This window comes from Lineus longissimus, chromosome 5 (genome assembly GCF_910592395.1).
Source record: "Lineus longissimus chromosome 5, tnLinLong1.2, whole genome shotgun sequence".
Taxonomy (NCBI): domain Eukaryota; kingdom Metazoa; phylum Nemertea; class Pilidiophora; order Heteronemertea; family Lineidae; genus Lineus; species Lineus longissimus.
In genome coordinates, this window is record NC_088312.1 from 2,292,647 (window position 1) to 2,320,404 (window position 27,758).

A 27,758-nucleotide genomic window follows, 5' to 3' on the forward strand; every position below is an offset into this window, starting at 1 on the left:
ATTGAATGTAATTTCATTCCAAAAATAAATATAGATTGTGAAACGAAAAAACCCATGACTTCTTGTCTTTCCTTCGGTACAAAGCCTACATTCTTATGCATATGGACACTCGAGATTGTGTCACAATCTGGTTCAGATGGGCCTCGAGTACCATCACAACAGAGACCAATAACATCACGAAGTAATTCTGCTTCTATCAACCTGGGTGTTGTCCACAGTGTTGCTTGGATCCATACATGAATGTTGACCATGTCACAACCTGATCGAAGTGGACAGCCATGCAGAGTTTAATGTTACCACCACTTACTATGTGATCTATTGGCTAGACTCCGGAGGCAATGTCACAAACGGTTCAGAAGAACAGCCATGTCGGTAATCAAAGAGATGGCAATTACATTACTCCTATTAATTCTGGTGTCGTAGGTCACTGTTTCCTGGAAAGACGCACGAGACATGTTGGGATCTTTATTGCTTGGACAATGGGCGCAAGAGACATTGTCACAATCTGATTCAGGGACGGACCTGGCCGGTCTTTGGGTGGACGCAATAAAAGACTACATCACATTCTTATTTTCGCCAAAGGTGCCCTATAATCCACAGAAACACTTTATCTTCTCTTCTTCTGGTGATCGCGCAGTGTCAATCAACCGATCGCTCTTTGGCTTCATCCTATCACCATCAAATAGCCAGGAATGCAAGTTTACTAGTATGAAATGCTGACGACCGTCGTTTTACTACATCCTCAAACCTCCCTTTAATATAAAGCATGTTAGGCAGACGTTACATAGAGCTTCACGCTTCACTCCTCACGCCTCATGCTTCACGGTTCACTCGTGAACCGAAGAATTTCCAAGGCATTTCAACTTAGGCCCTCATTTTTTCCTATGTAACAGGGCTCATTGAAATACCTTGTTAATTCTTCGGTTCACGAGTGAACCGTGAAGCATGAGGCGTGAGGAGTGAAGCGTGAAGCTCTATGTAACGTCTGCCTTAGACACGCCTCAGCCGCGGTCTTAGCGTATTTTGGCCGAGTTGGGTGTTTTTTTGTCTTCGGGTGTACCTCCGTCCTGGGTTTTGAAACCAATATATCAGAATAAACTGGCTGATTACTTCAAACCTTTTATATAGCTCCAGGTGTTTAGTATCAACAGGTACGTAGCTCTAAGAATGATGGGAACGGCTGCTATGCTCTTTACGATAGCGATAACCTACTGGAAAGTTATCTTATTGAAAACAAACGTCACGGATTTGGCTTGAAGAGTAGGTTTAGGAGCACCTCTGCTGTTCTGGAGAAAAACTGGTTAGAACAACCAATCCATCGATCAACCTGAACATTGAACAAGAACATTCATGTTATCATTTGTAATTTAAGTCCTGATCTTCCTGCCAAGGCAGATGTATCTTGTGAAGCATCCTATACATAGTTAACAGAGGTATCAAGTTGGCAGAAGAAAGAAGCTAGCCAGCTAGTGCAGATTGTGAAAGGAATTCTTCCATGACGTTTTATAACATTCTTACTTGCTTGGTCGAGATTTCCTCATGATCGAAACGTGAATTCCGCTTTACAGTTACTGTAACACAAGGAAGACAGAAGGAGAGATACGGTATGTTAATGGTAAGCAGGAATTGGTTACAACGAATGATTCAATGCCTTAATTCTGATCTCTCTTCGGCAGGCATCCTGGAGCAAACCTTGGCATGGTTGGTCCGATTCGGCTGTATTTGCGAGTTGCGCGAATCGGTAAAGAACGTTGCCGACGAGAACATTTGAATTGAATTCCATTGGCCTATGCCTGGAATGTAGTAAGATATTGATATTGATCAAATGAATACAGTTACATGTGCGTCCGGTACATGCGCGGTTACATGAATCTCGATATAAATGATTGAAGAAGATGCAATACTTTGATGAGTAAGCCAGTTATCTCCAGTAACCATATTGCCAATCTTTTGCTGCGCTGAATACAAACATTTCTTCCTTCCACAACCTATCTTATCACTGAGTAGAGCCTACCGATTCCGTATTAATTCGAAACAGAAGTACGACATTGTATTGAAACATGGTCTATCGGTCGACAATCACTTTTAGGCAATTGAATCTAAATTTTTTTCACATTGAACATCTTTCTTATTATCAGCGGGACAGATGTGAACAATATTCATGAACGAACCATGCCTTTAGGTAACTAATGTAGTGAATGAGCTAAGGTTCACGATCGACATACCTGACTATCTGTAGGGTTAGCAAATATGATGAGGTCAACGCGATATTTGACTTGGCCATAAGATATTCATTGATGGTTTACAGCAAATTGACTCAAGATTCCTTAGCCCCTTGATTACAAACCATTATAATTACATACGTTATGACTGATATACAAACATTATACATCAAACAAACCAAAATACGTCAAACACTGGTAGAGCAATTAAGTTCAGAGCGGCTCAGAAATAATCGAACACCTGATAAAACGAAGCTTTCTCTAAACACTCGGGAGATTCCGTAGCTCCGTTGTTGTTCTTGAAGCAAGGTAGGCCAACGTCAGGATTGCAACTTGCCTTCATCTGATATTGTTTGTTGAAGCCTACGCACTCCTTTGCTCTCTGGCGTACGTTACCCATCTTTCGGTATACTGCCACATAGAAATTGGCTTCTACCGGGAGATCTTCAAGAAACTACGCATCTTCTTTGGAAAGGACCTCATCGTAGTGGCCATGTTTTGTTAGAGGTAGCAAGGTTTGTCTGACGAAGGATTACCTATTAGACAAGGACACTGATTATATTTCGCTTTCGTTTCGAAGTAGAAATCAACGAAATCGCACGAATATAAAGTGGTTACGAGCAGGTAGGCTTGTCAATTTATTCGCGCTCACCATTCATCACGCAGTATTCGTCCTTCAACGATTATCACTACTAAAGACACGATGACTAATTGTATGGTTGCCGTATGTTAAATGAGATAAGTCAGTCCCCAACAAGTACATGTATCATACAACCATATAGAGTAGAACATATTCGTTTTCAACTAAATCCTTAAAATATCTGACCATTCTAGCAGATGATGGTTCCAGACTGATTCGATAATTTATGGACTATTTTCAGTCTGTATTTAAGTTGGGACTTATCAGAGTATATATATGTTCTTTTCGTTCCTCGATCAGATGATCGCCCTTCCTCTTGGATGGCGGAGGTAAATGCCTCTAGCCCATAAACACTATTGGCAAGCAATCATGGCAAACCAGCTGACCCAAATCTTTCTTCCGAAGAAGCTACTCCATTCTTTCTCCAAACACCTATGAAGCAATCACAAGGTGTTGATGTTTATGCTAATGTTTAAAACATCTTGCCTGCATCAACGGTGCACCTGCATTCTAAACTAGGATATCTCAAACTTCTACACCCGTCAAATGCCCGTGCTGTAAACCAACTTTAGTAAACATGTTCTCGTCATTTTCAAGGCGCTTCATAATTTTGGCGAAGGGACTGTGACAAGACTAAGATGCCCTTCATCATCATGGAAGCACACGCCGGTCCACCTCGAGGACCTTTGTTATTCTTGTGTTTTTGACATATCTGTTTTGATATTTCAGCATCAGAAACTCCTTATACTCTGAAGTAGGTTATTGTGATGACTGACACATAACTAACAGCATTTCAACTGTTATGTTTTTCAGGGTGTTTCGACGATTAGACAAGATTCATGAGTAGATGGCGGGTTTACTTGCTGAAGTAATCAACAACACAATGGAATGACACGAAATCAAATAAAGTGAGTACACGGACACAGGTTTTTTAATTTCTTTCTGGTTAATCCTGCAAAGTGCGTTTAGTTTTCTTAAGGTGAACACTTTTTTTTGTTGATGAGCCAATTCAATCATGTTGTGATATTCTATATGCACCACTCTCACCTGATTAGAGGTTTCGATATCTTCTACCTATGGCATTTGATTGCGCGTGGGAGATGGTATCCTTCAACACACAGGTGGTAGATGTCTTGCTAAGACCAGCGGTATGTACTGCTGCTAAAACTGTGTGCACGTATTGAGTGGAAGCAGCTAGCCTGCTATCTTGTCCGATGCTCCGTTGAGAGTTGGGCAAGAGCCAGCTGGTTGCATTATGCTCCGGACGCAGTGGACCGGCCCCGTCCCTCACCAAAACCCTATGAGAAAGTATGAATAGGATAACGAAATGGACTGTCCCGGGAGGCTTCATATTTTCTTCTTTCTCTCGTTCTAGCGCCAACATGACGGCCTTCAAGACGTTGACAGACGAGATCTCCGACCAGTTCCTTGCCTGCAAGATCTGCTTAGAGACGTACAAGAGGCCCAAAACACTGAGCTGTCTCCATACATTCTGTACTAGCTGCCTAGAAGCTCACTTGGCGTCGGAGGAAGAGAGAACGAACTACCGCTTCGTCATCTACTCGCGGAGCATCACGTGCCCTGTGTGCAAACAACGGACAGAGGTGCCCTCCGGAGGAATTAAGAACTTACCAGATAACTTCCTCGTGTCCAACCTAACCGAAGTTGTCAACAGAAGTAAACCTTCGTCCTCATCACCTGCGTGTGATATCTGTTCAAATTATAAGAAACGCACTCGAGACGCTGTCTCAAAATGTCTGGAATGTTCGAAATTTCTGTGCAGGAATTGCGTGGATTTGCACAAAAAGACGAAGGTAACCAAAGGTCACACAATTTTCGATGTCGAAGTTGAGAAGAATATCATGTGTAAATGCCATGAGGAGGAACCAGTTCGTTTTTTCTGCCAACCATGCGAAACTTGTATATGTGTGCTGTGTACTTTTCAAGGACACGTGGGGCACGAGGTCTCCTCCTTTGGGGAGGGGATCTTGAAGTATGTGGGTAACGTCCAGTCCATGCTGAAGGTGGGAAAGACGAAAATGGCGTCCGTGCAGCGTCATTTAGACGTCATGACCAAATGTGAGGAGACGATAGCACAAGTGGAAGAGAGGGTTAACAAACTAAGCACAGCATTCTTGACGGCGATTCGAACTCAACAGAAACACGTTATAGATGAAATCAGGCATTTCTACGGTTCCGAGGCGTTGGAGATTCTGGATAATAAAGACGAGTTAGAGGCGATAATGAGTAATTTGAAATCGACCTGTGGGTTGGCGGAGTTGATTTTAGAGAACAGGAACGTGGAGTTGCTGCTGCTTCAGAAAGAAGTAAAGGAGAAAATGAAATCGTTGATAAATGTGGACCTACCCGACCTGCCTGATAGTATGGAAAGGGAGATTACATTTGTGGAAGGTTCATTAAATCTTGGGTTCTTAGACACCGGGAATAGATCGGCCCTTTCTGACCGACAGATTTCAAAGCCGTCTATGATGCTGAACACAACCAGTAGGGGGAGCAAGGACGCATGCACCATGACTGTAAGGATGACAAAGGACCGAGGTGTCAGTACGGACCAAAACATGTCCAGGACCTCGAGTGGACACTATGAGAGTCTCTCCATGGCCACTGGAAAACAGCATAGAAACAAAGACAGCAAAGATTCGATTGACGGTACAAGCCAAGAAAATGACTGCAGTGAAGTTGATCATGAAACTAAGTTAAAAAATATCTTGCAAAGACGGGATAGTTTACACAATATATTCAAAGACGATGAGAAGTTTTTCGCAAGCGATAACGAAGAAGAACGGGAGGTGACGTTGAATGTTGAAGACATTTCGAGTAGTACTATTGTTGAGGTTGACGAATCAGTGGGTGATGATTCAGCGACCCTTGAAGCAGACGATGAGAGGGACAAAACACTTGACATGGCCAAAGAAAACAATGTTGTTGATGGCAGCCATGATGACCGCATTGAAAACGCCGCAGACGACACGGCCAATGACGTATCTGATGACGACGTTTACATGGACCAACAGGAACCGGAAACCAAAACGGAGAACGACATTGGAGGTTACATTGGCATTGGTGAAGGTCACGGTAAGCAAGAAAGAACCTTTTACGTGGATGAATACATTGAAAGTGAAACAATCGAAATGGAGGAATCTTGTCCGAACGTTGTTTCATTTCGACCATGTGAGTACCGAGATGCCGCAACTGTAACAGAGGATATAGAAATACAGCAACATTATTCCGAACTCTGTCTAGAAACAGATGGAGGGCAGACTCTGTCAACTTTGGATCACGGTGTCTCTTCAAATCGGGAGACAATGGCCGAGTTCAATGTGCAGAGGTTGTCTGCAGGGAACTTTCCTCCAGAAATGTTCAGACGGCAGTCTAGTTCTGATCAGGGAGCACCATGGCAGATCATTCACGACATGCACCAGCTTCCCATCCAGACAGAAGACAAGGGTATCAATGTCCCGGAAGTGATGGAAAGCGACAGTTGTTTGGAGATTGAGTTTATTGACATCATGTTAAGGGATTGCGCAACGTCGACGGAGATAGTCGACAGAAAAGACCAGCAGACAATGACAGAGTGTGTAGAAATGGTTGACCAAAACGCCGTGGTCAAACAAAATGAGGAGAAGGACACCGTAAAGGACACTTTAATCAAGTCAAATTCATTAGAATTATTCACTAAAACCATCTCAGATACGTTGGCAATTACTGCTGACGCCAAAAAAGGGTTGTTAGAATTAGCAGATGGGTTTTATGACATCAAGGATTTAGCAGAGTTCACGTTGATAGAAACTGAAAACGCCATCACTCCTGACGGAACCATATTATTCTCTAAGACTGTCCAGTTGTCTGATCAGGGCACTGAAACCGATGCCGAGGTCAAGGTCCAAATGTCCGAGGCGTCGTGTGGGGTGGAAGTACCGATGCAGGATCAGGCTACAGAGGTCAAGGCCGAAATGGTGGAGAGTTCAGCCTCGTCAGATTTGGTGACCCTCTGTGACCTTGGCACGCAGACGACAGTCACGGAGATATCTGAATGCGAGACCATGACGGAAAATCCGCAAGTCGTTGACTTCGCAATGTTGACCGAGACACCTATCATGAGAGACAGCAATTGCGGACCTGACTATCAGAGTTATAGCACAGTAGGTACAGCAACCATTGCGCCGGAGAGTGTAGACCAAGCTGTTGGAAGTTCCGTTGAGATTAGAGATATAGGCTGCGGAGATTCCATTGCGTCGGTCAAGGATATTGATGTGACTGCTATCCCGGAGATGGTCGATTCCGCCTGTTCGCCGGAAATCGTCTGCTATACGGACACCTGCCTTCAGACTGAAGGATGGGATTTCAAAGATGCTTACGTGGACACGGATTCCATCGGCGTCCGAGAGATATTCACTGAAATGCCTCAGCTACAACTCATGGACATCTTTACAAACACCCTAACAACAGAATCGGTCGACCAATCGACAAGCACTGACAACACCCAGTTTGTAGATCAGGGATCAGCCACAGACGCAACCTCGACAAATGTTGTGGGGACGCTGACTGATTTGCTTCGCATGTGTGACGCCACTGTCGAGACTACGCCGTTAGAAACATCGGATGCTGCGTCTGAAATCTCTCCTGAGAGTTCCACCAAGGAAACAATGACTCCGCTGATTGCAACAAGAAATGCCTCCTCCAGTGCGAGATTTCGAAGGAGAAGACCAGCCAGAGAGGACGCTGGCACATCCACAGACTCTGCCGAATTAGTCGATTCGGCAACTGATACCTTCACAGAAACTAACAGCATTGGCCTCAGTGTTTCTCCAGAGACTTGTGAAGATTCGACAGAGACTGTTCAGCCATTCCTCGTGGACGCTGGGGTAGAGGCGGCGCCCGATCTTGTAGACACTGGTACGCTTGCGCTTTCCTTGAACACACGTGACTCCAGCACTGATCCTATCAAACCTCAGCAAGTTAGCATTGGTATCAATACGTACATCGTAAGTTTAGCGCCAAGGAAACGGGACGCTAGTACGACCACATCCAGAACTATGGAAGAGATCAGCCAAGAATTGGAGTCGGTGGTTCTTAGAGGTGCGGTAGGTGGCGACCCTACAGAAGAGGAACCTAAGCAACCAGACGTGAACTCGGAACTTTTGGGTCAGAAAATCAGCGAACTTTTCAGTTTATCTAAATTACAAACTCTCACTGAACAATTAGCCCAGGATCGGCGGAGAATGGAGGAACAGCGTTCTCGGAAACACGTGCTACCAACTGCCCGGATGTTGGAGAAAAGATTGTCTACAGATGAGAGCCAGCCTACTGCAATCAGGAGAAGGCTTTCTAGTCAGAAGTCATTGGATATTCCAGACGAGATCAAAAGGGTCGACTCAGTAACTGATACTCGGGGACCAAATAGTATGCAGAAATCAGAACCACAAGTCGAAGAAAAGGAGCTGTCACGAAAGAAACGACCACAGATCACTGCCTTGTTGAATCTTTCGAAAGTTTCGGAGGTAGATGCACCGGTACTATCTGCTGTGTCGCTGAGCGACCTCACCCCAGCCGAGTCGTCACTTGAAGTGACGCCAGGTGTATCTCCATGCTTGACGCCCTCTGGCGACAACTTGTCGTCTTTCAGTGACCAAGTAGTTGAACCTGTAAGAGAAAAGAAGCGAAAGCATAAGAAAGAGAAGAAGAAACTAAAAGAAAAGGAACACGTGGAAGACGAACGCCGCAGGAAGTCGTCCAGTTTGAAATCCGGAAGTAAACTTGACGCAGGCGCAATGGGATCTGCAGCAACCACCCCTGAAGAGGACAATCCGAAGAAATACAAACTGTTAAAGAAATCGTTCTTCAGCTTGGGGAGGTTCAGTAGATCGATGCCAACTTTGGCGCGATTGGATGAGAAAATCGACCGCTTCTTTCACAAGTCCACTTCACGTGAGACTACCCCCAGCACATCTGTCACTGATACCCCCAAAACGAGTAGAGCAGGTTCCCCGGAGAGGCGACCTTACCATCACAGGAAGGCCAGACCTGCAAAGGTCGCTGCACTTCTGGAACAGACTATCATTGAGAAAGCCAAGTCATCGAGCTCGGAAGGTGGCTCAGGGGAAAGGGCAGATGATCCAGATGGATTTATTGTAAAGGAATCAAACGTATGATTGACTAATTATTCTTTCCTGGTATCATTTTCGACTTCTCTGTTGATGTAACTTAGAAAGATGTAACTTAAACAAATACATTGTTGTCTGTTCGACGAAAACTTCTTTTCTTATATTTGCCAAAATGAAATAAATTGATCTATACATGTACATGTAGTCGTTATTTTTGTTTATCGAACCATATTTGGATATGTTGGGTTTTGTCAATCATAACGGTTCGTGACCCTGGACGAGGTAATTAGTCGTGCCGTTCTTCCGATGACCCCACTCACAAGGCTTACATAACACCCCGGACGGCATAAGACCATTGAGACAGCCGACCTTATATATAAACTAAGCGGAAGTACGACTTGATTCAAAATCCCGGTTAAGTGGACGTTTGGACGCTGCCTCTCAAAAGATCTGCTATTCCATGAATATCTATCTGTGGAGTTAGGAAGATTCGTACGTGTGATAATCATGATCCACTCAGCTTGAAAATATCCTTAACTCAATCCGATGATCAACCACCCATCGTGGGACTTCTGATGAAACCTTTTCGACCGGTTTCACCTGCGAGGAATCAGTTTTTTTCCATCAACTAAGAACCACACGTGTGTGGCGTCTGTAGCTCCTTTGCTAAGAGGCCTACCTGATCTCATGAGGTAAAGGGTCTTGTACATGTACACAGGCGAAATAAAAAATTGCCTCCGGGAAAACTAAGGATTCTATATAGCAGGCAATTGGTTTGTACGAGATGCTTCTACTTCAGATATTGACTTCGTTCCTCACCCGTTAGTATAATTTCTTGCACGTACGATCTCCATCCTCAAGGACGACTTGTCTTCTTCAAGTGGATTATAATTGGGATGCTGAATTGTTGCCGACGCCAATCAATTGGACTTTTTGACGAGTCCCTTTTCTCGAATCTCGTCTAACATCCCAGAAACTTTCAATAAAAGATTATGCTAACATCAAGTGGAATAGAGGAACCTTAGAGAAACCAAAAGAAAACCCACAGAGTTAAGATGACTTCGCCAAGTTCATTTTCGGTCTCTCCGTTCGGCACGAGAATTGTGCTATTCTGTTTTGTGACATGGATTACGCTAAGTGCAACATTGGCCGTCGACTCGGGTCGAGCAGCAGCTCTGGTGGCCCAGCCAATCGAGAGAGGCGACCATCAGCTGAGACCCTGGCAGATAAACGCATGTAAGTACCTTGTCCTTGTCCTTGACACCGAAATGACATTCATACCATAAAAAAGATATAAATTGTATTGTTTTGTCTTCAAATTCACAAAATTCCTAAGACTTTCATTGCTTGAGAACGCTGAAACAACGACCCTAATAGCATTTACTTAACTTGCATCACAACCAGCGAAATGATAAACAAGAACTTTTGTTCTGGATAGACGTTTGATGCAAATAGACCAAATAAACAGAAAAGCACTAAAAATTGGCACGTTTCGACCCGACCTCTGTAATTGGTGTTTTGTTAACCTCTAACCTACTAATTCCTTTTCGTCTCAGCAAAAAAAAGTTCGAACTTGTCACAACGATGTTTTCTAATGAGAGTTTAATGGTGCCTATTAGGCCTGTCATTCATCATTATGCTATTTAAAGTGTATAACGATGCTAAATAGCTCCACGTCTCACCATAATTGCTACATATGATATGAATCGTAAAAATTAATTGAACTTGATTTGATAGAATATCGGTTAAATTGTTGTGCATATAGATTCTTAAAACATGTCCAAGAGATAGATCAGTGTACATCCATTTCACTCATATGTCTGCATCACCCTCGCAGAACCAGGGCGGTTTGCTCGTTCCCACGGCCGCGTATGTATAACAACATCCTGGACCCATGGTCTTATTCTCCCTTTAAATAAGATACAAAGGAATGTCGTTAGTACCGAGTGAGGTGCCCTGGAGCTCAGGATGGCGTTAACCCCTGCGGTCCTTGGTTCGCTTCCCACTCGACCGGGCCGCTTAGACTTTAGCGTTTAGACTTGAATTTTTGGTCACATGAGGACATGCTCTCTGGCTTGGCTCTGAAACTCAACTCACAAAAAAATGTATCAAAGCTAATAATAGAGTCAGCTCTATACATATCATTCTTACTACAATAAGTCTTCGTCGGTTGATGCGCACCACACCCTGGACCAAAGAGCAACCCCGGGAAAATAACAGCTTTTAATGTCCTCGTTATAACACTAATCACACTAATATTTCTTGAAGCCATGATATATGACAGTATTGACCTTAAGTACGTGTATGTATTATGGTAGAAAAACAATGACTGACTGTACAAACTGGCAAGGCGAAGGGCCATTTCAGCAGAGGCATTGTGCAGTGATGATCATTTTGTAAGACAGAATCGAGCGCCTCTGATTGGACAAAAATATGCATCATCGTGATTTCCCGTGATTGGTTCGTTGGCATCGCAGCGGCGGAGAATATCAGTCGCACTCCTTTGATTGGGGTGCATAATAATAGTTGTTTAAAAAAATATTAAACTGAACCTCAAGAAATAACAATAAACGGCGTATAAAAAGAGATATATCTTCTGCAGAAAAAAGATCTACTGAGACGCGCCCCGCCTTTTCCAGTCCTTTGATATTATCTTGCACTAATTTAGCCAAGATTAACATCGGCGAATATGACTACAGTGGTGATGGCAGGATTAGTCCTTATGGATCGCAGATTATGATATATTCCCATTAAGTATCATGTATGGAGTAATACTAAATATCCATATCAATTTCGATAGAGCCATCCCTGGGATTGGTTGATGTGTATATATGCGGGTTTAACGAGCCGAGACATCAGTGTTATTCATATAGATCATCCACCAGCGAATTATGCTGGTCGTACGGATGCCACTAAATCACTTAATGTCGTTGACGACTCGTTTTTTATTCGGATTCACCGGTATGTACACTGCTTCGACTCCAAGTGTCTGAGTTCGTACAGTAGAGGGAACATTCTGGCTGAAATCGAGTTGGACTATTAACATAGCCTACTTTCCAGTTCCGTGGACCGTCGATCGAAACTTCGAGAGGTGTCGCCTTGACGCAACACGAGTACCAACATTCGAGGTCGTATCGTTTGATGAGAGCTTGGGTTGCCTGGTGCTGGTGGAGCATCTTCTCTACCGCGTTCTCTCTCTCTGTACCATCTTTACAGATATGATCGAGTGTCCCCTGGATTGCATGCCACTGCTGTTGCTTTGAACCTGAAAGGAATAAAGGACCGTCTTGTCAGTTCTCTTTTCGATTTCTTTTCGAAATAAACCGGAATGCATATTTGGCTGATATATCGTTATACAACTGGAGAAGCGGCGCAAAGGGTTCATAAATTCATCTCACAGGATTATAAGAACACTTTGGATTTGGATTTTCGTCCAACTTAGGGTGCCATGCTCCACAATTACTTTGAGGATGAATAGAACGCTTACGTGCTACTTCCTTGTGTTACTGATATTAGAAGGAGTACATCTTTCGTGTGAGTGTCGCTTGTCTTTTCAGGTGTGCTTTTTCAGATTTTTTTCCGGGATGTTCAGTCGCACATTTTCATGAAAATCGTAATTTCACCACGAGTGGAGTATAAATATCAAAATTCGTCGTTGATCGTTTCAGATGTATGTCCTCCGGAGCTTTGCCCGTCATCTATGGTGTCCAGGGGAAGATCGGACGCAGGTGGGTGTTGTAATTTATAATCATATACGTAAAAACGGGCTCGGCTTAGACGTAAATCTTCAGTCGGATTAGCCGCTACAACATGCAGTGACCACCTTCTGCAAGCAGCTCTCATAAGCAAATGACTTGACTAACTTCGTCTCGCGCGGGCTGTGAGGAGGGAGCTCGAACTAGGGACCTCTTCGCCGCTATAGCCGAGATTTCGAGCTACTCGACCCGAACGGCTCCTCCTAAGTTAGGCGAATGGACCAAATTTCGCCAAAGCAAGCTGTCTATGTTGGCGATCATTTAGTATAGCATTGGTGTTGCTGGCATTAACTGTTAATGGAAATGTATGGACACCAGTGGCTATACAATTTATGTCTAAAAAAGGAACATTAACAAAGAAAGGAAAATGCGCCAACGATAATTAGCGATGCTGGAAACAATAAAGCAGTATAATTAAATGACTGTAATGACATTAGAATCTCATCATGGTAGTGCTGGCATATATACTTTCTACAAGATCATTGACACAATCGTGGGCGACCATTACCACATTAAGACATGTAATTCTCGGGGTTAATTGTAATTAGTAAATGCAACCATTACCACGGCATAAGTTGCAGTTTAGTTACTGAAAACCTCGTTGAGGGTCTCATTATTTCATAAGATAAGTTACATTTTTCATTTATTATCAAGGATTTTGCCAGTGATTGATAGATATTTATCCTGGTAGTTATTGATATTTCAGTTGCGAGTCGCCTGGAAGGTGGATTCAACCCATTCTTTGAAGGTGACATCGTCCTTGACAAGGAGGACTCCGTGAGGGCTGAGCGGTGGTGGAGGCGCCAGAATCGCCGCCGGGGGCTGAGGAGCAGGCGGGAAACGGTCAAGCAGAAGAAACGACTTTGGCCGAAAGCGATTGTCCCGTTTACTATTGACCCGAGGCTGCGTAAGTTTATCATTTCTTCTTACAATCAATGATTCGGGGGTTACCAATATCGAGAACGCAAAGGCTGACTCTAGAGTGTTTGCTACTCGTAGTCACTCTTCAAAATGTAACGCTCTTGAAACTACGACCAATGTCGGACCAATGTCGTCACGTTGGTTCGGGGATGTCATATGAGTAAACCTTTGTCCGAGCAGCAGTCGCTTTGTCTCAGATTCGTCCAGGTCCAGGTTCCCACAGTGTTGATGTTACAGTAATCATAGCCTTTCTGACATAATGGCTATAATACTCATCAGCCATTTAATTTCGTTCTTGGCACATTGGAATTTTCCCTCACCAATGTCGTTCTCCTACAGCTCCCACGACCAAGAAAAACATCGCAGAGGCTATCCTCCATTACGAGAGGTTCACTTGCCTCAGGTTCCGACCGAGGAAATATTCAGATGTGGACTACATTAGGTATTCATATCAGCCAGGGTGAGTACCGATAAATTAATTATATACATCCGCAATCTCTCAGTAAAACGGTCTCTGCTCGAAGATAGCTTTCCGCAGGCATGCACGCGGTCACTGGGCGGGTAAAGATGTCGCGGCTAGGAAATTCGCCGCACGTGCATGGTTGTCACTGCTGCAGGGATCTCATGATGATATTAGTGTCGACGAAGAGTTGCCAGTGAGATCTGCAGTTTCTTCGACAAGATCAATATAATAGTTTACAAAGACAGAGCGTGTACCAAGCTGGTAGTGCGCACGGAACAATGTAAAGTATTTTCTATAGGAAAACCTTGATCGTACTTTTTCCCGTTGTTATAGTTGCTGGTCGTACATTGGACGGCAAGGAGGACCTCAAAGACTTGTCCTTGGAAAAGGATGTGAAAAGTTCGGGACCATCATCCATGAAACAGGCCACGCTCTTGGGCTCTGGCATGAGCAGGTGAGAATACGGACTCTTTGTCTTGCCTTTGTCAAGACATTTTCCTTTTAAAATGTGTCAATCATAAGAGATACTTGTACAACTAATTAAGCATTGCGCAACCAACGCATCAACAGCGAATGCTTAGTCGAATTTGGCGCGCGCCAATGATTGTACTTCTGACCAGAACTGTCTTTTCCTCCAGAGCCGTCTTGACAGAGACAAATACGTGAAGGTGATCAGGGACAATGTTTCGCCGCGTTTCCTCAAAGATTTCGGTGTTGTCGGTAAGAAAAGCACAACGAGCAGAGGATACCCATACGATTACGAAAGCGTCATGCATTATGGAGAAAAATATTTTACCATCAATGGTAAACCGACATTGGAGGTAAATATTTGATGAAACACACACTACATCTGACTTGCGAGTTTCTCTTCGTTATAGATTGTTCCTTTGTCTCAATGACAGACCTCAGTGAAATGCTCGATGTTCCATATTCACAATAACATTTGCATCCTATTCGTCTCTCCTCATATGACACTGTGTCCTCCTAGCCTCACACATCAGTCAGGTGCCTGCACACCGACGACGTTGACTTCCGAATTCTTCCTCGATTGAATGTCCGAATATCTCCCATCATTATCACTTTGCATGATATTTGCCTTCAGGTTATAGGTATAGGGAAAGCGCTTGGTCTGAAGATTGGACAGAGGGAAGGCTTGAGTGCCTTAGATGCAGCACAACTCGGTGATATGTATCAGTGTCAGACAAAAAATAAAAGAGGTGCGTCCACATATTTAGGCAGATTAAAAGGATGTATGATGGATTCGTGAGCCAGTGATGGTCCACAGCATCCATGTTGACTACCAAGGTCTTTACATCTTATCATTATTCATACATTCTATACAGATTTAAAGGGAGTATAAAGGAATATTATTTCCCCAAGTTAAAATCCCCAAGTTAAACCAGATCCAGTTTTCTATACGAAGTATTAGTAACATGGTGACTACCAATTTGATCCCCACTCACGCCTGCCTATACACCTTTCCAGAAATGGGGCGCTGAGTGTCCGAAATAGTGATGTCATAAGGGGAAACTATGCCTTATGGTGGAGGGACAAAGGAGATAGTCATGGTTGACCAACACACTTGAATGCCTTTAATGACGGACAAGGGGGAAAAAGTTAGTTCCAATGCAAGCCATCAATTTCGGGAAGCATGTATTGCCCCCTTTAAAATACTGGTGGTATGAAACAGTAATGTCAATATCTTTCAGTATGTGACTCAACCTGGGTGGAACACAAAGCAAGCTGCTACAAATTCTTCAGGAAACCGCCAAAGCAATTTGGAGGAGCCTTGGATTTTTGTAAGAACAAAGATTCCGAGTTACTCAGCATTGATGATCGGGATGAGGACACTTTCATTAAAAAGTAAGGACATTATATGTTTCTTTGTTATGTGCTGCTAATTCCAATCTGTCCCGTCCTTCTCCAGATTGTCCCTTTGTCTTAAACTATCATTAACATTCATTTCAATAGATACCTCACAAAACACCGGTCAGATACAGCCACCTGGCGGACAGGGGGGAAGAAAGATGACTACTTTGGCTGGATCTGGCAACATTCTGATGACAGGTCTCACAAGAGGATGTCCTACCAGAAGTGGGCAGATAAGGAACCCGCTGGGAGCCGGACCACACTCGTCCTGAAAAAGGAGCCCAATAAGGACACCTTCAAATGGAGGGCAGAATGGGCCGGTTCCTATAGACAGTTACCTGCGTATAGCTATGGATTTATTTGTGAGAGAGACACTACAGGTTTGTATCAAGGAGTTGAAACTGATAAAAGATCAACATTGGAAATAATCTTACCATGTTGGTCTCATAGAACTTCTCCATTGAGTTTGACAGATGCTATCCACGATTACAGAGATCAAATATTCATTTTATCAATTTTGAACAATGTCTTTTGGACAGGATCCTGGCACCGATAACTCTGTTAGGGTTCAATTGGCTGTATGACTATCATTGTGCTAACTGACTAATTACCAAGATTAATGTTCGTCAAAGTAAAAAAAAAGCCAGAGTGCTCATTTCCAGTCTCTGCTTCCAGCTAAAGGATGTTTCCGCAGTCGTTTCCGAGATGGCCGCGACTACAGAGGTGACATCAACTTCTCAGACAAAGGCCTCGTCTGCCAGAAGTGGACATCACAATGGCCCCATCAACACACGTCGCTTGATGACAACCCCAACAAGAACACCCAGAATGGTTTAGGCGATCACAATTTTTGCAGGAATCCTGAAGGACGAAAAGCAAAACCTTGGTGTTATGTCACGAAACAAAAAGTCATCTGGCAATATTGTAATGTCAATCTTTGTAGCCTAGTGTAGATTGGGGCAGAAGCGTCCAAATTCGGTCAATGAGGACAATGTCACAACCAGGAGGACAGGATAAGATCGCGTTGAGGACTCTCACTCTGCTTTTCATTCTCATAACTTGCAGCAGTTCTTTACCACATTATCCTGGTCCAGGACATGTTAGAAATAAAGTCAACTAAATTGTGACAATGATATATATAATTTACTCTGTACAACATATCCTATAAAATAAATGATGATGAATAAATGATTATATACATTTGTATTGTATTTATATACATTTGTATAGCGCCTTTTCAAGGCCCGATCCAGGCAAGACCCACATAAAGTGGCCCTGAAACAACCAAGTCTTGAGCTGAGAGTTTCAAATGCTGGGGGAGATCATTCCACAGCACAGGAGCACAGGATGAGATACCACACACTGATCTTCTACACTGCACAGTCTCTTAAATCCATAGATTAAGTCTGCTAAAGTCTTTGAATCAAATCAAAGACTAAACATGCCTGCACTGGGTGAAGTTAACCAATGTATCACTTGTCCCAGTCTCTGAGCTGCCTTTCAATCAAGGACGGAGCATGAAGTGACTCGCAGTCACGAACAGCACAGAAGACCAGGGCTCAATCCAGTTTTTTTAGTCGTCTAGAGGTGAGAATCACAACCCTGGAGAAGATTCATCTTCCAAAGAATCTCCTCTCATTTGGGACAGTCACATCCTTCTATTCTTCATAATTCAGCTTTCACTGTTAGTCTCATCTTGCCAGAGTAATGGAACTCTCCAATTCCTTGTAGTGTTTCTTCCCCCTGGCTAAGTGCATTCGGATAACATCCTGCAAATACAAGGCCAAACATTCCTTGAAAATTGGACTCTGACGATCAGGACACCCAAACTATTGCAAAATTTCATGTATTTTGCGAACTAAGTCTACATGTTCTTGGGGCAACTTGATTTTATGATCATCACACTGTTACCATTTTTAATTGTGTTAGGAAAAGTCTCATCAAAGTGTTGCATCTTCACCAGATGAATTCACCATGGCAGTTTCCATCCTCCTGGACAGTGGGCAGCTCTGTCTTGTCACAACATCAAAACAACAGCGTGCCCCAAGCCAATATTTCTAATTTTACTGCAAAAATCTGTCTGACGCTCACTTGCTGATTGCTTGACCAGGAAGACAATAAGTTGTTCACTCAGTGCTCAGGCTTACCTCATCTTGGTGATGTTTGTTCATCTCAAAGTCTCGACGAACCCATATCCACAATTCCTTTCTATGAGCTGGATCATCAACAAGTCGTACACAACGCATCATTTGGCGATATAGTTTGAGTACTTCTTGACGCAACATGAACTGTAAAGAACAGAAACCATAAGAGGATGAACGAGGACACAGTCACAGATGACATCTTGTCATCGACATATAGTAGTACTACGGGTACGACATGCCATGGTATTGCTGGTAGGCATATACCGTACGTCTCGTCATGTCATCTGATTCTGAACCGCACACAATAGATCAGTTGAAGGAAGACAGCCTCAGAAAATGCAATACAGACACAGACTAACGCGATATATGAGCAAAATCCTTGCCAAACAGTTCCACAAATCATTCGTCTGAAAATAGGTGACCTCTCAGCGCCCAAAAGCTACACAACCTATTTCCGGATAAAATTAAAATCGCCTCGAATCACTAATTTAACAACGTTGGCACTCAATTAGTGGTAAAAAATCAATAAACATGTGCTTTAAACAATTGTAATGCAAATTGAGTACTAAATGACTTTGTTAAAGAGTAAAAACCTGTCTCAAGTTCATTGCATTCGGAATCTTGGAAGCCATGTTTCACAGTCATGACAGTATGTGCCTCCACTGCATTGAAGATTTCAACCTCAAACAGGTTGGACTATTCCTCTACACTCGACGTGCATCGAACCCTGCTTTAAGCCGACTGGAATCGAGACCGAATCAATAGGCGGCGACACAAGTTCCTACAGGTGTTGCATGTGTTGTTTATTTTTCTCCTACAAAAGCACGTTTTGCCGAAGAATGAATCATCATTTAGATTAGGTCTTGGCCGATTTTCATCATCCTGTGTGTTCTGCTGCTGAAAGTGACAAGTTTTTGAATCTAGAATACATGTTTCACATTTGAAAAGGAAAAAATAAAAGTAAACAAACAATGCCCCTGCAAGCCTGGTGGGCCTAGTCACTAGTGGTAGGCCCTCCCCTGGCCCAGGGCCTGGCCTGCAGGCTGCAGTGATTTTTGAATGCAATGTGGACATGATCAGCAGTGTATGAGTGACATAATGGATATGCATGGCTGGCCAACAAGTCAGTAATTTATAGATTATTTACTAAAAACTTTACATCCATCATCCCAGTCCCACTCCCAGGACATGCAGGATGGACGAACACTGAACGGATAACTTTAGTTTCCTCTGTGATATTCCTAAAGTTAATCCTAGATGTTGACAACAGGTGGAGTGGCCGTGTTTCTGGGGACATGGGCATCGCTGTATCTCCTCGATGCTTTCTTGAAGGTATGTGGTTGCAAGCCTATTGTTGCCCGTCTTCTTTTCAATTTCAGCATGTTGCCAGAATAATATGAGTTTAAACGTCGTAAAGGCAGATATGTAGACTGTAGCCATGGTGGCTTTAGGTTAACTATGCCAGAATGTTGTGTACAATAAACCCAGACATCTCACTTGAAACCAAACAAGATGGCAGTGCTCTTTAGTGGCCCTGCAAAATGAAAACATAGGAAAGTGTCCTTGGAAGTTGGATTATATCAATCTTACTGTAGATAGAGGGTTCAGTTTTAATGATATCATAAAACTGCTAGGACTGATTGGACAGCTATCCCATCAAGCCATCTCCAAGATCAGAAGTTAAAATAAATATAAATGCTTCCTATCTATTTTCAGACAAATGAAAAGTTCTCAAGAGCATACACCTACTTCCTAGAGCGATGTGGTGTGACTGTCTCTATTGGTCAAATCCGATGGTATACCACGTGTATGAATCGCCTCTTCCTCCGTCTCGGCCAGATGAAACCGAGATTTCTACGATGGTGGTTCACGTGTGGCGTGCTCTTTGGTCTGATTGCGATGTTCTTGGCCATCTTCCTTCTCTCTCTCATGATCTTCAACACGTTCCGGCGAGAACAGCATGTCGAACAGCAAGTCCTCACTCCTGTAGTAAGTGTCTGGATAAAATGCCTATTCTATCGCAATTAATTTGAGAACATACTGTAAGTAGGAAAATTTCTGAGAAGTAGAAGCAACTTGGCAATTCCTACTCCGATATTTCAGATGCCCGGTGTGAATCTCCCAATGAGCCAAGTTGGTTACTATCTGATGACTCTGTTAGTGTGTGGAATCCTGCATGAGGTTGGCCATGCTCTGGCTGCAGTCAGGTAGGTGAATGCATTCTGGTAACTTGCATGATGTCAAAAGAGCTGATATTCAAAAACATTCTTCACAAAGAGAAAATGGAGGTATGAACCCTTGTGATGTGTTGTTATGGTTGTGGTAGTCATGTTTAAAAAAAGATTCAGGGCTGGGTAAAAATATTTTTTTATTTTTAATATGATTACCTCTAAAAAATGATTGACCTTGTCTTTACAGAGAGCAAGTTCGTGTGAATGGTTTTGGCATCTTCTTCCTTGCGCTGTATCCTGGGGCCTTTGTGGACCTTTATACAGAACACCTCCAGGTCATCTCTCCACTCAGACAACTTAGGATATACTGTGCTGGAGTATGGCATAATTTCATCATAGTCCTACTTGCCATAGCTGTACTGGGGGCACTGCCATGGTTATTGATGCCATTTTATACGACAGGAAATTCAGTGGTGATAACTTATGTTTTAGAGGTAAGATGTGTAAAAAAGCACGAACAAACAGGCAATTTGAATTACTGCTACCTGTGATTTTAATTGCATGCAACAATAATTGCTTGTCAACCCTATAACTTGGCTATACTTTCAAACAGTTTTTAGAGCTGTTAAGTCACCATGTGTGTGAATGAACAGTTAAAGTTCGTTAAGAAGTGTATCCTTCATTGATATAAACCTAACTATAGTTGAGAAAAGGACATAGTGCTTAATGATAAATCTTAAATTTTCAGAAATCTCCTGTTGATGGTCCACGTGGGCTAAATGTTGGTGAACACATCACCAGCTTGAGTGGATGTCGAGTGACGAGTGTGGACGCCTGGCAGCAGTGTGTTCAGAATAGCATGTCTAAAGCCGTGACTGGCTACTGTATACCTAGCGATCAAATCAAACAGCAGGATACATCGAGTCATAGTAAGTACAGTAGAACCTCTCTATTAAGGATACTCTTGGGACTGACCTTGATAAAGGGACAAAACTTGACAGTGCTCTTTGTAATTGGTTAATAAATAGTATTCTTTGTAACTGATAATATGCGTATTTGGCTATTGTAGGTTTTACCACATCATCTGGGAATGTCGAATGCTGCTCAAATATTAGCCAGACTCACATATGTTTTGTATATCATTCAAAAGCAGAATCAAAAAAGGTATGTTCCTTTTATTCACAATTTTAACCATGTTAGATCACTGGATAAATTTTCTATGATCTTGTCATAATTGTCCCTGTGAAAGTGTGAATGGCAATACATTATTTTATGAGTTTTTAGTGTCACTCAAAGTTTTCATGAGTAGCTTCGACAATGATACGTTTCATTAGATAATATAATTTCTTCTAAGCCCTTATGTAAGGCTGAGTTCAAGTAAATAAGTAGAGCTGTTATACTCTTAACATTCAACCTCACAAGTTAAAATCCCTCAGTGTGACAGAACTTCTTCTTTCAGCAATATGCGTGCCTCCCAGCCCGTGCTACCATTGACAACAAACAAGTGTGTACATTACCAAGTGACTGTTACAATCCAAAGAGGGAACATTCCTGTGTATATCCTTCCCTGGATAACACAACACGCATCCTCAAGGTTGTCCACGGTCGTAAAACACCGCTCTTGTTTTTGGGACATCCTTTAGATTTGCTGTATTCAGGTAAGAAATTTGACTTGGAGGGAGTTCATCAACTTACTTGCAAATGTTGCATGTCATTAGATTTGCTGTATTCAGGTAAGAAATTTGACTTGGAGGGAGTTCATCAACTTACTTGCAAATGTTGCATGTCACAGACGTAACAACCTTGGAGTCAAATAGCATTTAATTGTTAATAGATTGAAAGAACAAAGAATGGCAACGAAAACAGATACTTTTCGAGCACTGCCCAATGTCAGATTTTCTGTGGATTTGTACATGCACGTCATTAATTTCTGCCTTCTTTCTCATTGCAGTAACCGTAGGAGATTATGTGCCTGACTCTATCCTGGTCCCTGTGAGTCTACCGTATGTGCTGGAAACATTCTGTAAATATCTCATATCACTCTCGGGTGCCTTGGCCATTCTCAACGTGGTGCCATGTTATGCTCTAGATGGACAGTGGATTTTATACGCTTTCATTGAACTGACTTTGAGCCCTGTCTTAAATCGAGAAAATAGAGGAATAGTATTCACAATATTACTGTTGTGTGGGACGTTGTTGATTATGACGAACATTGTCATGGCTCTGTGGAGTCTCTTTAATTTTCGGTAGCACCTGATGAAGACTTGTCCCAAACAGTCTGTCCCAAGTTAACCTGGTTTTTGAGCACAGGTGTGAAAATGTCCGTATTTGCACAATGAGAAATGATATTCAACACTGCCAAAACATTGGGAGGGGGACCATTAAGAATACCTAATTATGGTTGTTGTTTTTAGCTGTACATTTTGTAATGAAACGAATGTGAATAAACTGATATAAATGAATTAGTTTGGTTGTTGTTGAAGAGGACGTTATTTAACCTCACTGAAGACAAAGGTACAACCAGATGAAAGGACAGCTACCATCTAAAAGTATTTTGGTCTGTTCGTTCTACATAGAGGGCAACACAAGCAGCTATCGGGCAGTGGTGGCGAAAGGTCGCACGAACACATGACATCTTCGCGAATAGTCACTTTCTCTGATTTCACGAATTTCCTTTCAGACTCATTTGGACGCCTGTATATTCTAATCAGTATACCACGGTCTCTCCGGGAGTCCTATAATCTCTCTTCAAACACATGTTTCTGCTTTGACAGCAAGTTCTGGAATTTGACTCGGAACAGATTCGGCGTCATGCAATATTGTCATCTCCGCGGATTTCAACCGCTTGTTCTGTTTCGTTGTCCTTGGTGAATCCTCTGGGGAGGTCCGTTGACGATGTGACTTATGACAGACTGTTCCATCAGTTGATTCAGCATAGTTTAGTACAGTCTGGTAATGTCCCAAAAGCTCACTAGCGCTTGATTCGGGTACTGACGCCAGGGTGCGATTGGAGTGGTTGGAGCCGTGTCTCTGCCTGGGGTGGTTAGATGTAACGGCGTGCATGAGATTCTCCAGGAGTCGATGCGCGTTTCCACCAGTTAAGGTCGGAAGGTCATCATGCAAGCCGTCGAAGTCGTCTTCTTCTGTGTTTACTTGAGTGTGCAGCTCAATCACGTTCGTCGCTCTGATCGGATCGTCCTGTAACAGGCCAGCTGGAGTATTCATGGTCTCTATCACATCGAATTTAGGGCGATGGATACTTAGAAGTTTTTGTATGTTGAATTTCAAAATGTCATCCCTGAGGCCGCTTTCGGCATCTGTGGCCATCATGTCGGCGAGCTGCGGGATCAGGGCTGTCAAAAGGGTGGCCATGGACGTAATCAGGGCGCTCACCTCTCCCGTCGCGGTATGAAGACGAAACACAGCCGTGGTGAAGACAACCAGGAAAAGGAACAGAATGGTAAAGAATTGTTTCACGATAGCCTTCCGGATGCTTGCCTTAATTGGTTCGACCCGCTGACAGACTTGACGCAACATCTCCTTGCTAATCATAATTTTCATCACCTCGTTCTCCTTCTGCGGAAACACAAACAATACTGGCCCTTCACATTTCTCCGGCTTAAAACTAATGGTTTTCTTCGGATGAGGTTCTTGAATAAGTCTTTTCTCCATGTCTACAGAGCTCACATCTCTTGTGCAAATGTACCAGGCTTTGTACACCTTCGTGGACCGGCAGACTTCGAAGACCAGGCGTTTGATTTTGGTGTAGGTGTCGATCATGCCGCCGTAGGATCGTTGGATGTAGTACAAAACCAATAGCCCACCGGTCAGCCAAGGGGAGACGATGTCAATACTAACGATAAGTCCGCCAATAGTGTACATGATGCTATGGAAGAGGGAATAGATACATATGTAGCTCCACGCCATTAAACAAATGAAGAAGGCTGTGAATGTTTTCTGTACAATTTTATAAAAGCAGGTGTCTTTTTCATTCTGCTTGACTCGTCCAACTATGGTACGAAGGAGGCCGGCAAATTTAAGCCTGATTGTTTGCTTCTCCATCAGCCACCAGACAATCAAGAGGACAATTTGAAGAAAGTTGAGCACAACCAGGACCAATGCGATGCAAAAGGGACTGCATGATCGGTCGGTGAAGAGCCAACTTAGCGGGTTGTTTCGAAGATTGAAGAGGATCCTTTCAGTTGTATCTAACTTGCGGAGTGTCTCTTTCATGCGACCGTAGCAAAGCAACCAAGAAACAATAGGGATGTACTGAAGAAGGAATATGAATGTTAACTTTATCTTGGTGGTGGAGACTCGCATGTTAATGTCGAGAAGTTCCGTCAATGATACACAACTGTTGTACGGCTCCAAATTCGCCTCTTTGATAATTAGTGTCTCACGGTCGAGTCTCCCTCCTCCGCGAAGTGTAAAATGGTCGTACTTTGTAAGTTTATTCGTCAGATACTTCGCGAAGCCCTCGCCAGCAGATATTGGATGTAACTCCCACCACGCTAGCGCTAACGGTATAAACATGAAAGGCAGTAGAGTCCCAATGATAAACACTGCAGTGGACTGTCTGGTGAAAGCATCGATTTCCTGCACAGCGTGTTTTCCATTGCAGTCGTCATATAATCGCATCCGTAGCTGTTTCCTCGTGCAACATGTTTTCCCGACTCCGACAACGTGGTCGTTAACCACGGACCGATGTGAGTAGACGCTACGACAGAGTTGATCATCCCCGTCTTTGTTGATGTCCCGATCCTCCGTAAAGTGGAGGATTTCCACCATGACGATGCGCCGTTGTTGACGAAAATCAAGCATTTCGAAACAACCAGGAGGATAGCTGACAATATTTAGGCTTAAGTCCTTCACTGCTATGGACAGCAACCCCATCGACAGGACTTTATAATCGATGGCAATTTCCAATAAAGTCGTAGTGTCCTTAGTCGCCCAGCTCCACCAGTTCGGATCGAATACCTCCCTGGTTTCATTCGAACTGTCGGACCAGTTTAATCCGGAAATCCAAAGGTTTACTACTTTTGCATTGTGCACTTTTGTAAAGTCTTTGAACCTGTCTTGAACGTTTTCAATGTCCGTGATATTTACACGGCATGGTGTAGCGATAGGCAAGATGGCCGCAGTGATGAGCAGACGAAGAAATGTGATGACGTGTTTTCCGGTGTTCTTCATCTTTACTCCCTGAAAGAAAAAAGAAAGACTTTTTTCCAGTTGATAGTGGCAACCAAGGGATGCTCACAGGACCATTATCTATACACAGTATTATCTATACACAGCGCATATACTACAGGCAGTGAAATTTAAAGAAAGACCTGTGTAAATTAGCGCTTTGAATCATGGAATGATCTGGGAGGCGAGTTTCATCAACTGTTCCTTTCCGGCCTTAGTCCTCATTAGACAGGACGGAATGGAATCATCTGGGATGCAAGACTTGGAATCATCTGGAAGGCAGGTCATTGAATCATCTGGAAGGCGTGACTAAGAATCGGGAGGCGAGTTTTATCAGCTATTTCTTTCCGGCCTTGGTCATTAGAAAGATTTTGGACTTGGATGAATGGACACACTATATACAGGAATCTTTCTCTCCGTGTTCTCGTGTCATTATTTTTACCACGAGTCCTACAGCAGGAGAGTGCTTATCAAGATCCATTCGCTAATGTTGTGGGTTTCCATCGCAACAGGGAGATGCGTCAGTTTGGGTTACAATATAACCATAGGCCTATTATGGGAGGAACAAATAAATATACGAACATTTTCTAATAATACGAATTTCTGATAAAACAACTTACATAAAAACTTCGTCGAGCCAGGTTTGAGGTTAGACCACCAATATGAGAAACCGGCCACTGAGATTTGATGTCTTCAAGTCCTCAGCTCTTGAAGACGTATTGCAAAATGATGTATTTAGGTCTTTAACTTCCTGTTAAAAATATCCCCAGTACTATTAATTGGTTTGGGAAGCGTGACTTCCGCGGTTATTCTTCTGATCGTCGGCCGATCACGTCTGTTATGCATCTGCCGCATGACCCGAGATCATGAGCATGGGGTACTTGACACAGTTTCGATATCCGCATGTTACCAACTTCTCTCGCTTCCTTGATCATCGCAGAAATGCAATAGGCCCTATATAGCTTCATTGGAACATTTAATACAGGTGGATACTACTTCATTCGACACAGCGCTCCTAAAGGCCTTCGCAATGATACCCATGACGACACCCTTGGGCCAAAGGTTGTCGAGATCTTAAAATTTGGGTCTAAATTAAAGGGGTCACGATTATCGACACCCTTACTCCGAGACTGATTTCATGGGTTATCAATGTGAAGGTCTATCCGAGTGCTATCGATTCAGTTTTTCATTGAGATTTCTTCCATGATAATGTGAATGTACACATACACGAATTCAACATTGCCGTTGTGTACAACGCGATATGGATACACCATGTAAAGATCATAATCACGTTGACATGACATTTCTTTGTCACATGGTAGATCCTGAACGCTCCTATTATTTCAACCTGAGGATGTCAGTATGACAGGCTGCCGTCAGCATCATTCTAATCACAATTTAGATAATGATTTCCTTAATGATGTGAATTGGACAGGGTAAAGGGAACACGAGTGGTTTCAGCGGAACTTGGTGACTAATATCAGCCTACTCGCTCGTTAAATTTATCATACCCCAATGTGCATTGATCTGATGAACATACATGTATGTATAGTACTCTAGTTTCTCCGCTCTAAGACTAGTTCTTCAATATCTGAAGCCGAGCCCAAACATGACGCCATGACCATTGGCCAACTTGGTGAAGCCGTTGTCTACTGTATTCAAATTGAACAACAAATTACATCGCGTGCGTAATGTCTAGCTGAAATGGGTTCTTCAGAAGGCGTCTCAGATCGTTGAAACTAGAAAATATGTGTAATTTACATGGTAAATATAAATTGAAATGCACATCACTATCCTTTGAAGAAATCAAATGCTCTAGAATCCAATAATAGATGAGGAAAATAAGCAAGAAATGGATCAATCCATGTTTTCAATTAAATAACGCAGGTTTTCTGCATGAATAACTGAGATAAAAGAACGATCGTGAGAGCGAAAGTCATGCTTTGACTGATTTAGATTTCATAATTCTCACTTACTTTGATGTTACATTGGAGTAAGCTAGTTGTTACTTTCACGAAGATGTTCCGTAACCAAATATTCTTTTCCTCTGAAGGGACAACTTGGGCGTGGGACTGAGGTGGGGAGGAGAATAATGCGACTACTCGCCACAAGCCCCTTGGCATGCATGCTGTGGCGTGGAAAGCGCTGGTTTTTAATTCATGATTACTGTCGTGACCGTACATAAGTTACACACACAAGCTTGTTTTATGAACTGATGAGCAAGACACTACATGTGTATCTGTCCATCCCCATTGGGT

General features: G+C 43.0%; 5 protein-coding genes across 8 annotated transcripts; 3 read left to right on the forward strand and 2 right to left on the reverse strand.

Moving 5' to 3' along the window:
• Window positions 1–1,463: 1,463 nt before the first annotated feature.
• Window positions 1,464–9,090, forward strand: LOC135488786 (uncharacterized). Of its 3 annotated transcripts, none has more exons than XM_064773627.1 (3): window positions 1,464–1,615; window positions 3,676–3,770; window positions 4,238–9,090. In XM_064773627.1, the coding sequence occupies exons 2-3, from the start codon at window positions 3,751–3,753 to the stop codon at window positions 9,033–9,035; spliced, it is 4,818 nt and encodes a 1,605-aa protein (XP_064629697.1). In that variant the 5' UTR covers window positions 1,464–1,615; window positions 3,676–3,750; the 3' UTR covers window positions 9,036–9,090. The 3 variants fall into 3 exon arrangements, with proteins under 3 accessions (XP_064629697.1, XP_064629698.1, XP_064629696.1); XM_064773628.1 differs by having other exon boundaries at window positions 1,464–1,604; XM_064773626.1 differs by lacking the exon at window positions 1,464–1,615 and adding an exon at window positions 2,504–2,846.
• Window positions 9,091–9,813: 723 nt separating this feature from the next.
• On the forward strand, window positions 9,814–16,987 carry LOC135488803 (zinc metalloproteinase nas-14-like). Of its 2 annotated transcripts, none has more exons than XM_064773683.1 (10): window positions 9,814–10,223; window positions 12,656–12,715; window positions 13,449–13,649; window positions 14,003–14,123; window positions 14,460–14,580; window positions 14,765–14,947; window positions 15,229–15,343; window positions 15,836–15,989; window positions 16,098–16,375; window positions 16,671–16,987. In XM_064773683.1, the coding sequence occupies exons 1-10, from the start codon at window positions 10,043–10,045 to the stop codon at window positions 16,946–16,948; spliced, it is 1,692 nt and encodes a 563-aa protein (XP_064629753.1). In that variant the 5' UTR covers window positions 9,814–10,042; the 3' UTR covers window positions 16,949–16,987. The 2 variants fall into 2 exon arrangements, with proteins under 2 accessions (XP_064629753.1, XP_064629754.1); XM_064773684.1 differs by lacking the exon at window positions 9,814–10,223 and adding an exon at window positions 11,827–12,521.
• A 129-nt stretch (window positions 16,988–17,116) lies between these two features.
• LOC135488826 (LYR motif-containing protein 2-like) lies at window positions 17,117–18,797 on the reverse strand. The gene is made up of 3 exons (XM_064773718.1): window positions 18,733–18,797; window positions 18,143–18,283; window positions 17,117–17,764 (listed from the first exon to the last, which is right to left on the reverse strand). The coding sequence occupies exons 1-3, from the start codon at window positions 18,769–18,771 to the stop codon at window positions 17,687–17,689; spliced, it is 258 nt and encodes an 85-aa protein (XP_064629788.1). The 5' UTR covers window positions 18,772–18,797; the 3' UTR covers window positions 17,117–17,686.
• Window positions 18,798–18,917: 120 nt separating this feature from the next.
• LOC135488808 (membrane-bound transcription factor site-2 protease-like) lies at window positions 18,918–22,742 on the forward strand. The gene is made up of 8 exons (XM_064773695.1): window positions 18,918–19,471; window positions 19,856–20,128; window positions 20,243–20,346; window positions 20,558–20,804; window positions 21,059–21,239; window positions 21,380–21,474; window positions 21,770–21,968; window positions 22,262–22,742. Exons 1-8 carry the CDS (start codon window positions 19,397–19,399, stop codon window positions 22,558–22,560), a joined length of 1,473 nt encoding a protein of 490 aa, XP_064629765.1. The 5' UTR covers window positions 18,918–19,396; the 3' UTR covers window positions 22,561–22,742.
• Window positions 22,743–22,756: 14 nt separating this feature from the next.
• LOC135488795 (uncharacterized) lies at window positions 22,757–26,294 on the reverse strand. The gene is made up of 2 exons (XM_064773661.1): window positions 26,121–26,294; window positions 22,757–25,512 (listed from the first exon to the last, which is right to left on the reverse strand). Exon 2 carries the CDS (start codon window positions 25,501–25,503, stop codon window positions 23,059–23,061), a length of 2,445 nt encoding a protein of 814 aa, XP_064629731.1. The 5' UTR covers window positions 25,504–25,512; window positions 26,121–26,294; the 3' UTR covers window positions 22,757–23,058.
• Between the last annotated feature and the right edge of the window lie 1,464 nt (window positions 26,295–27,758).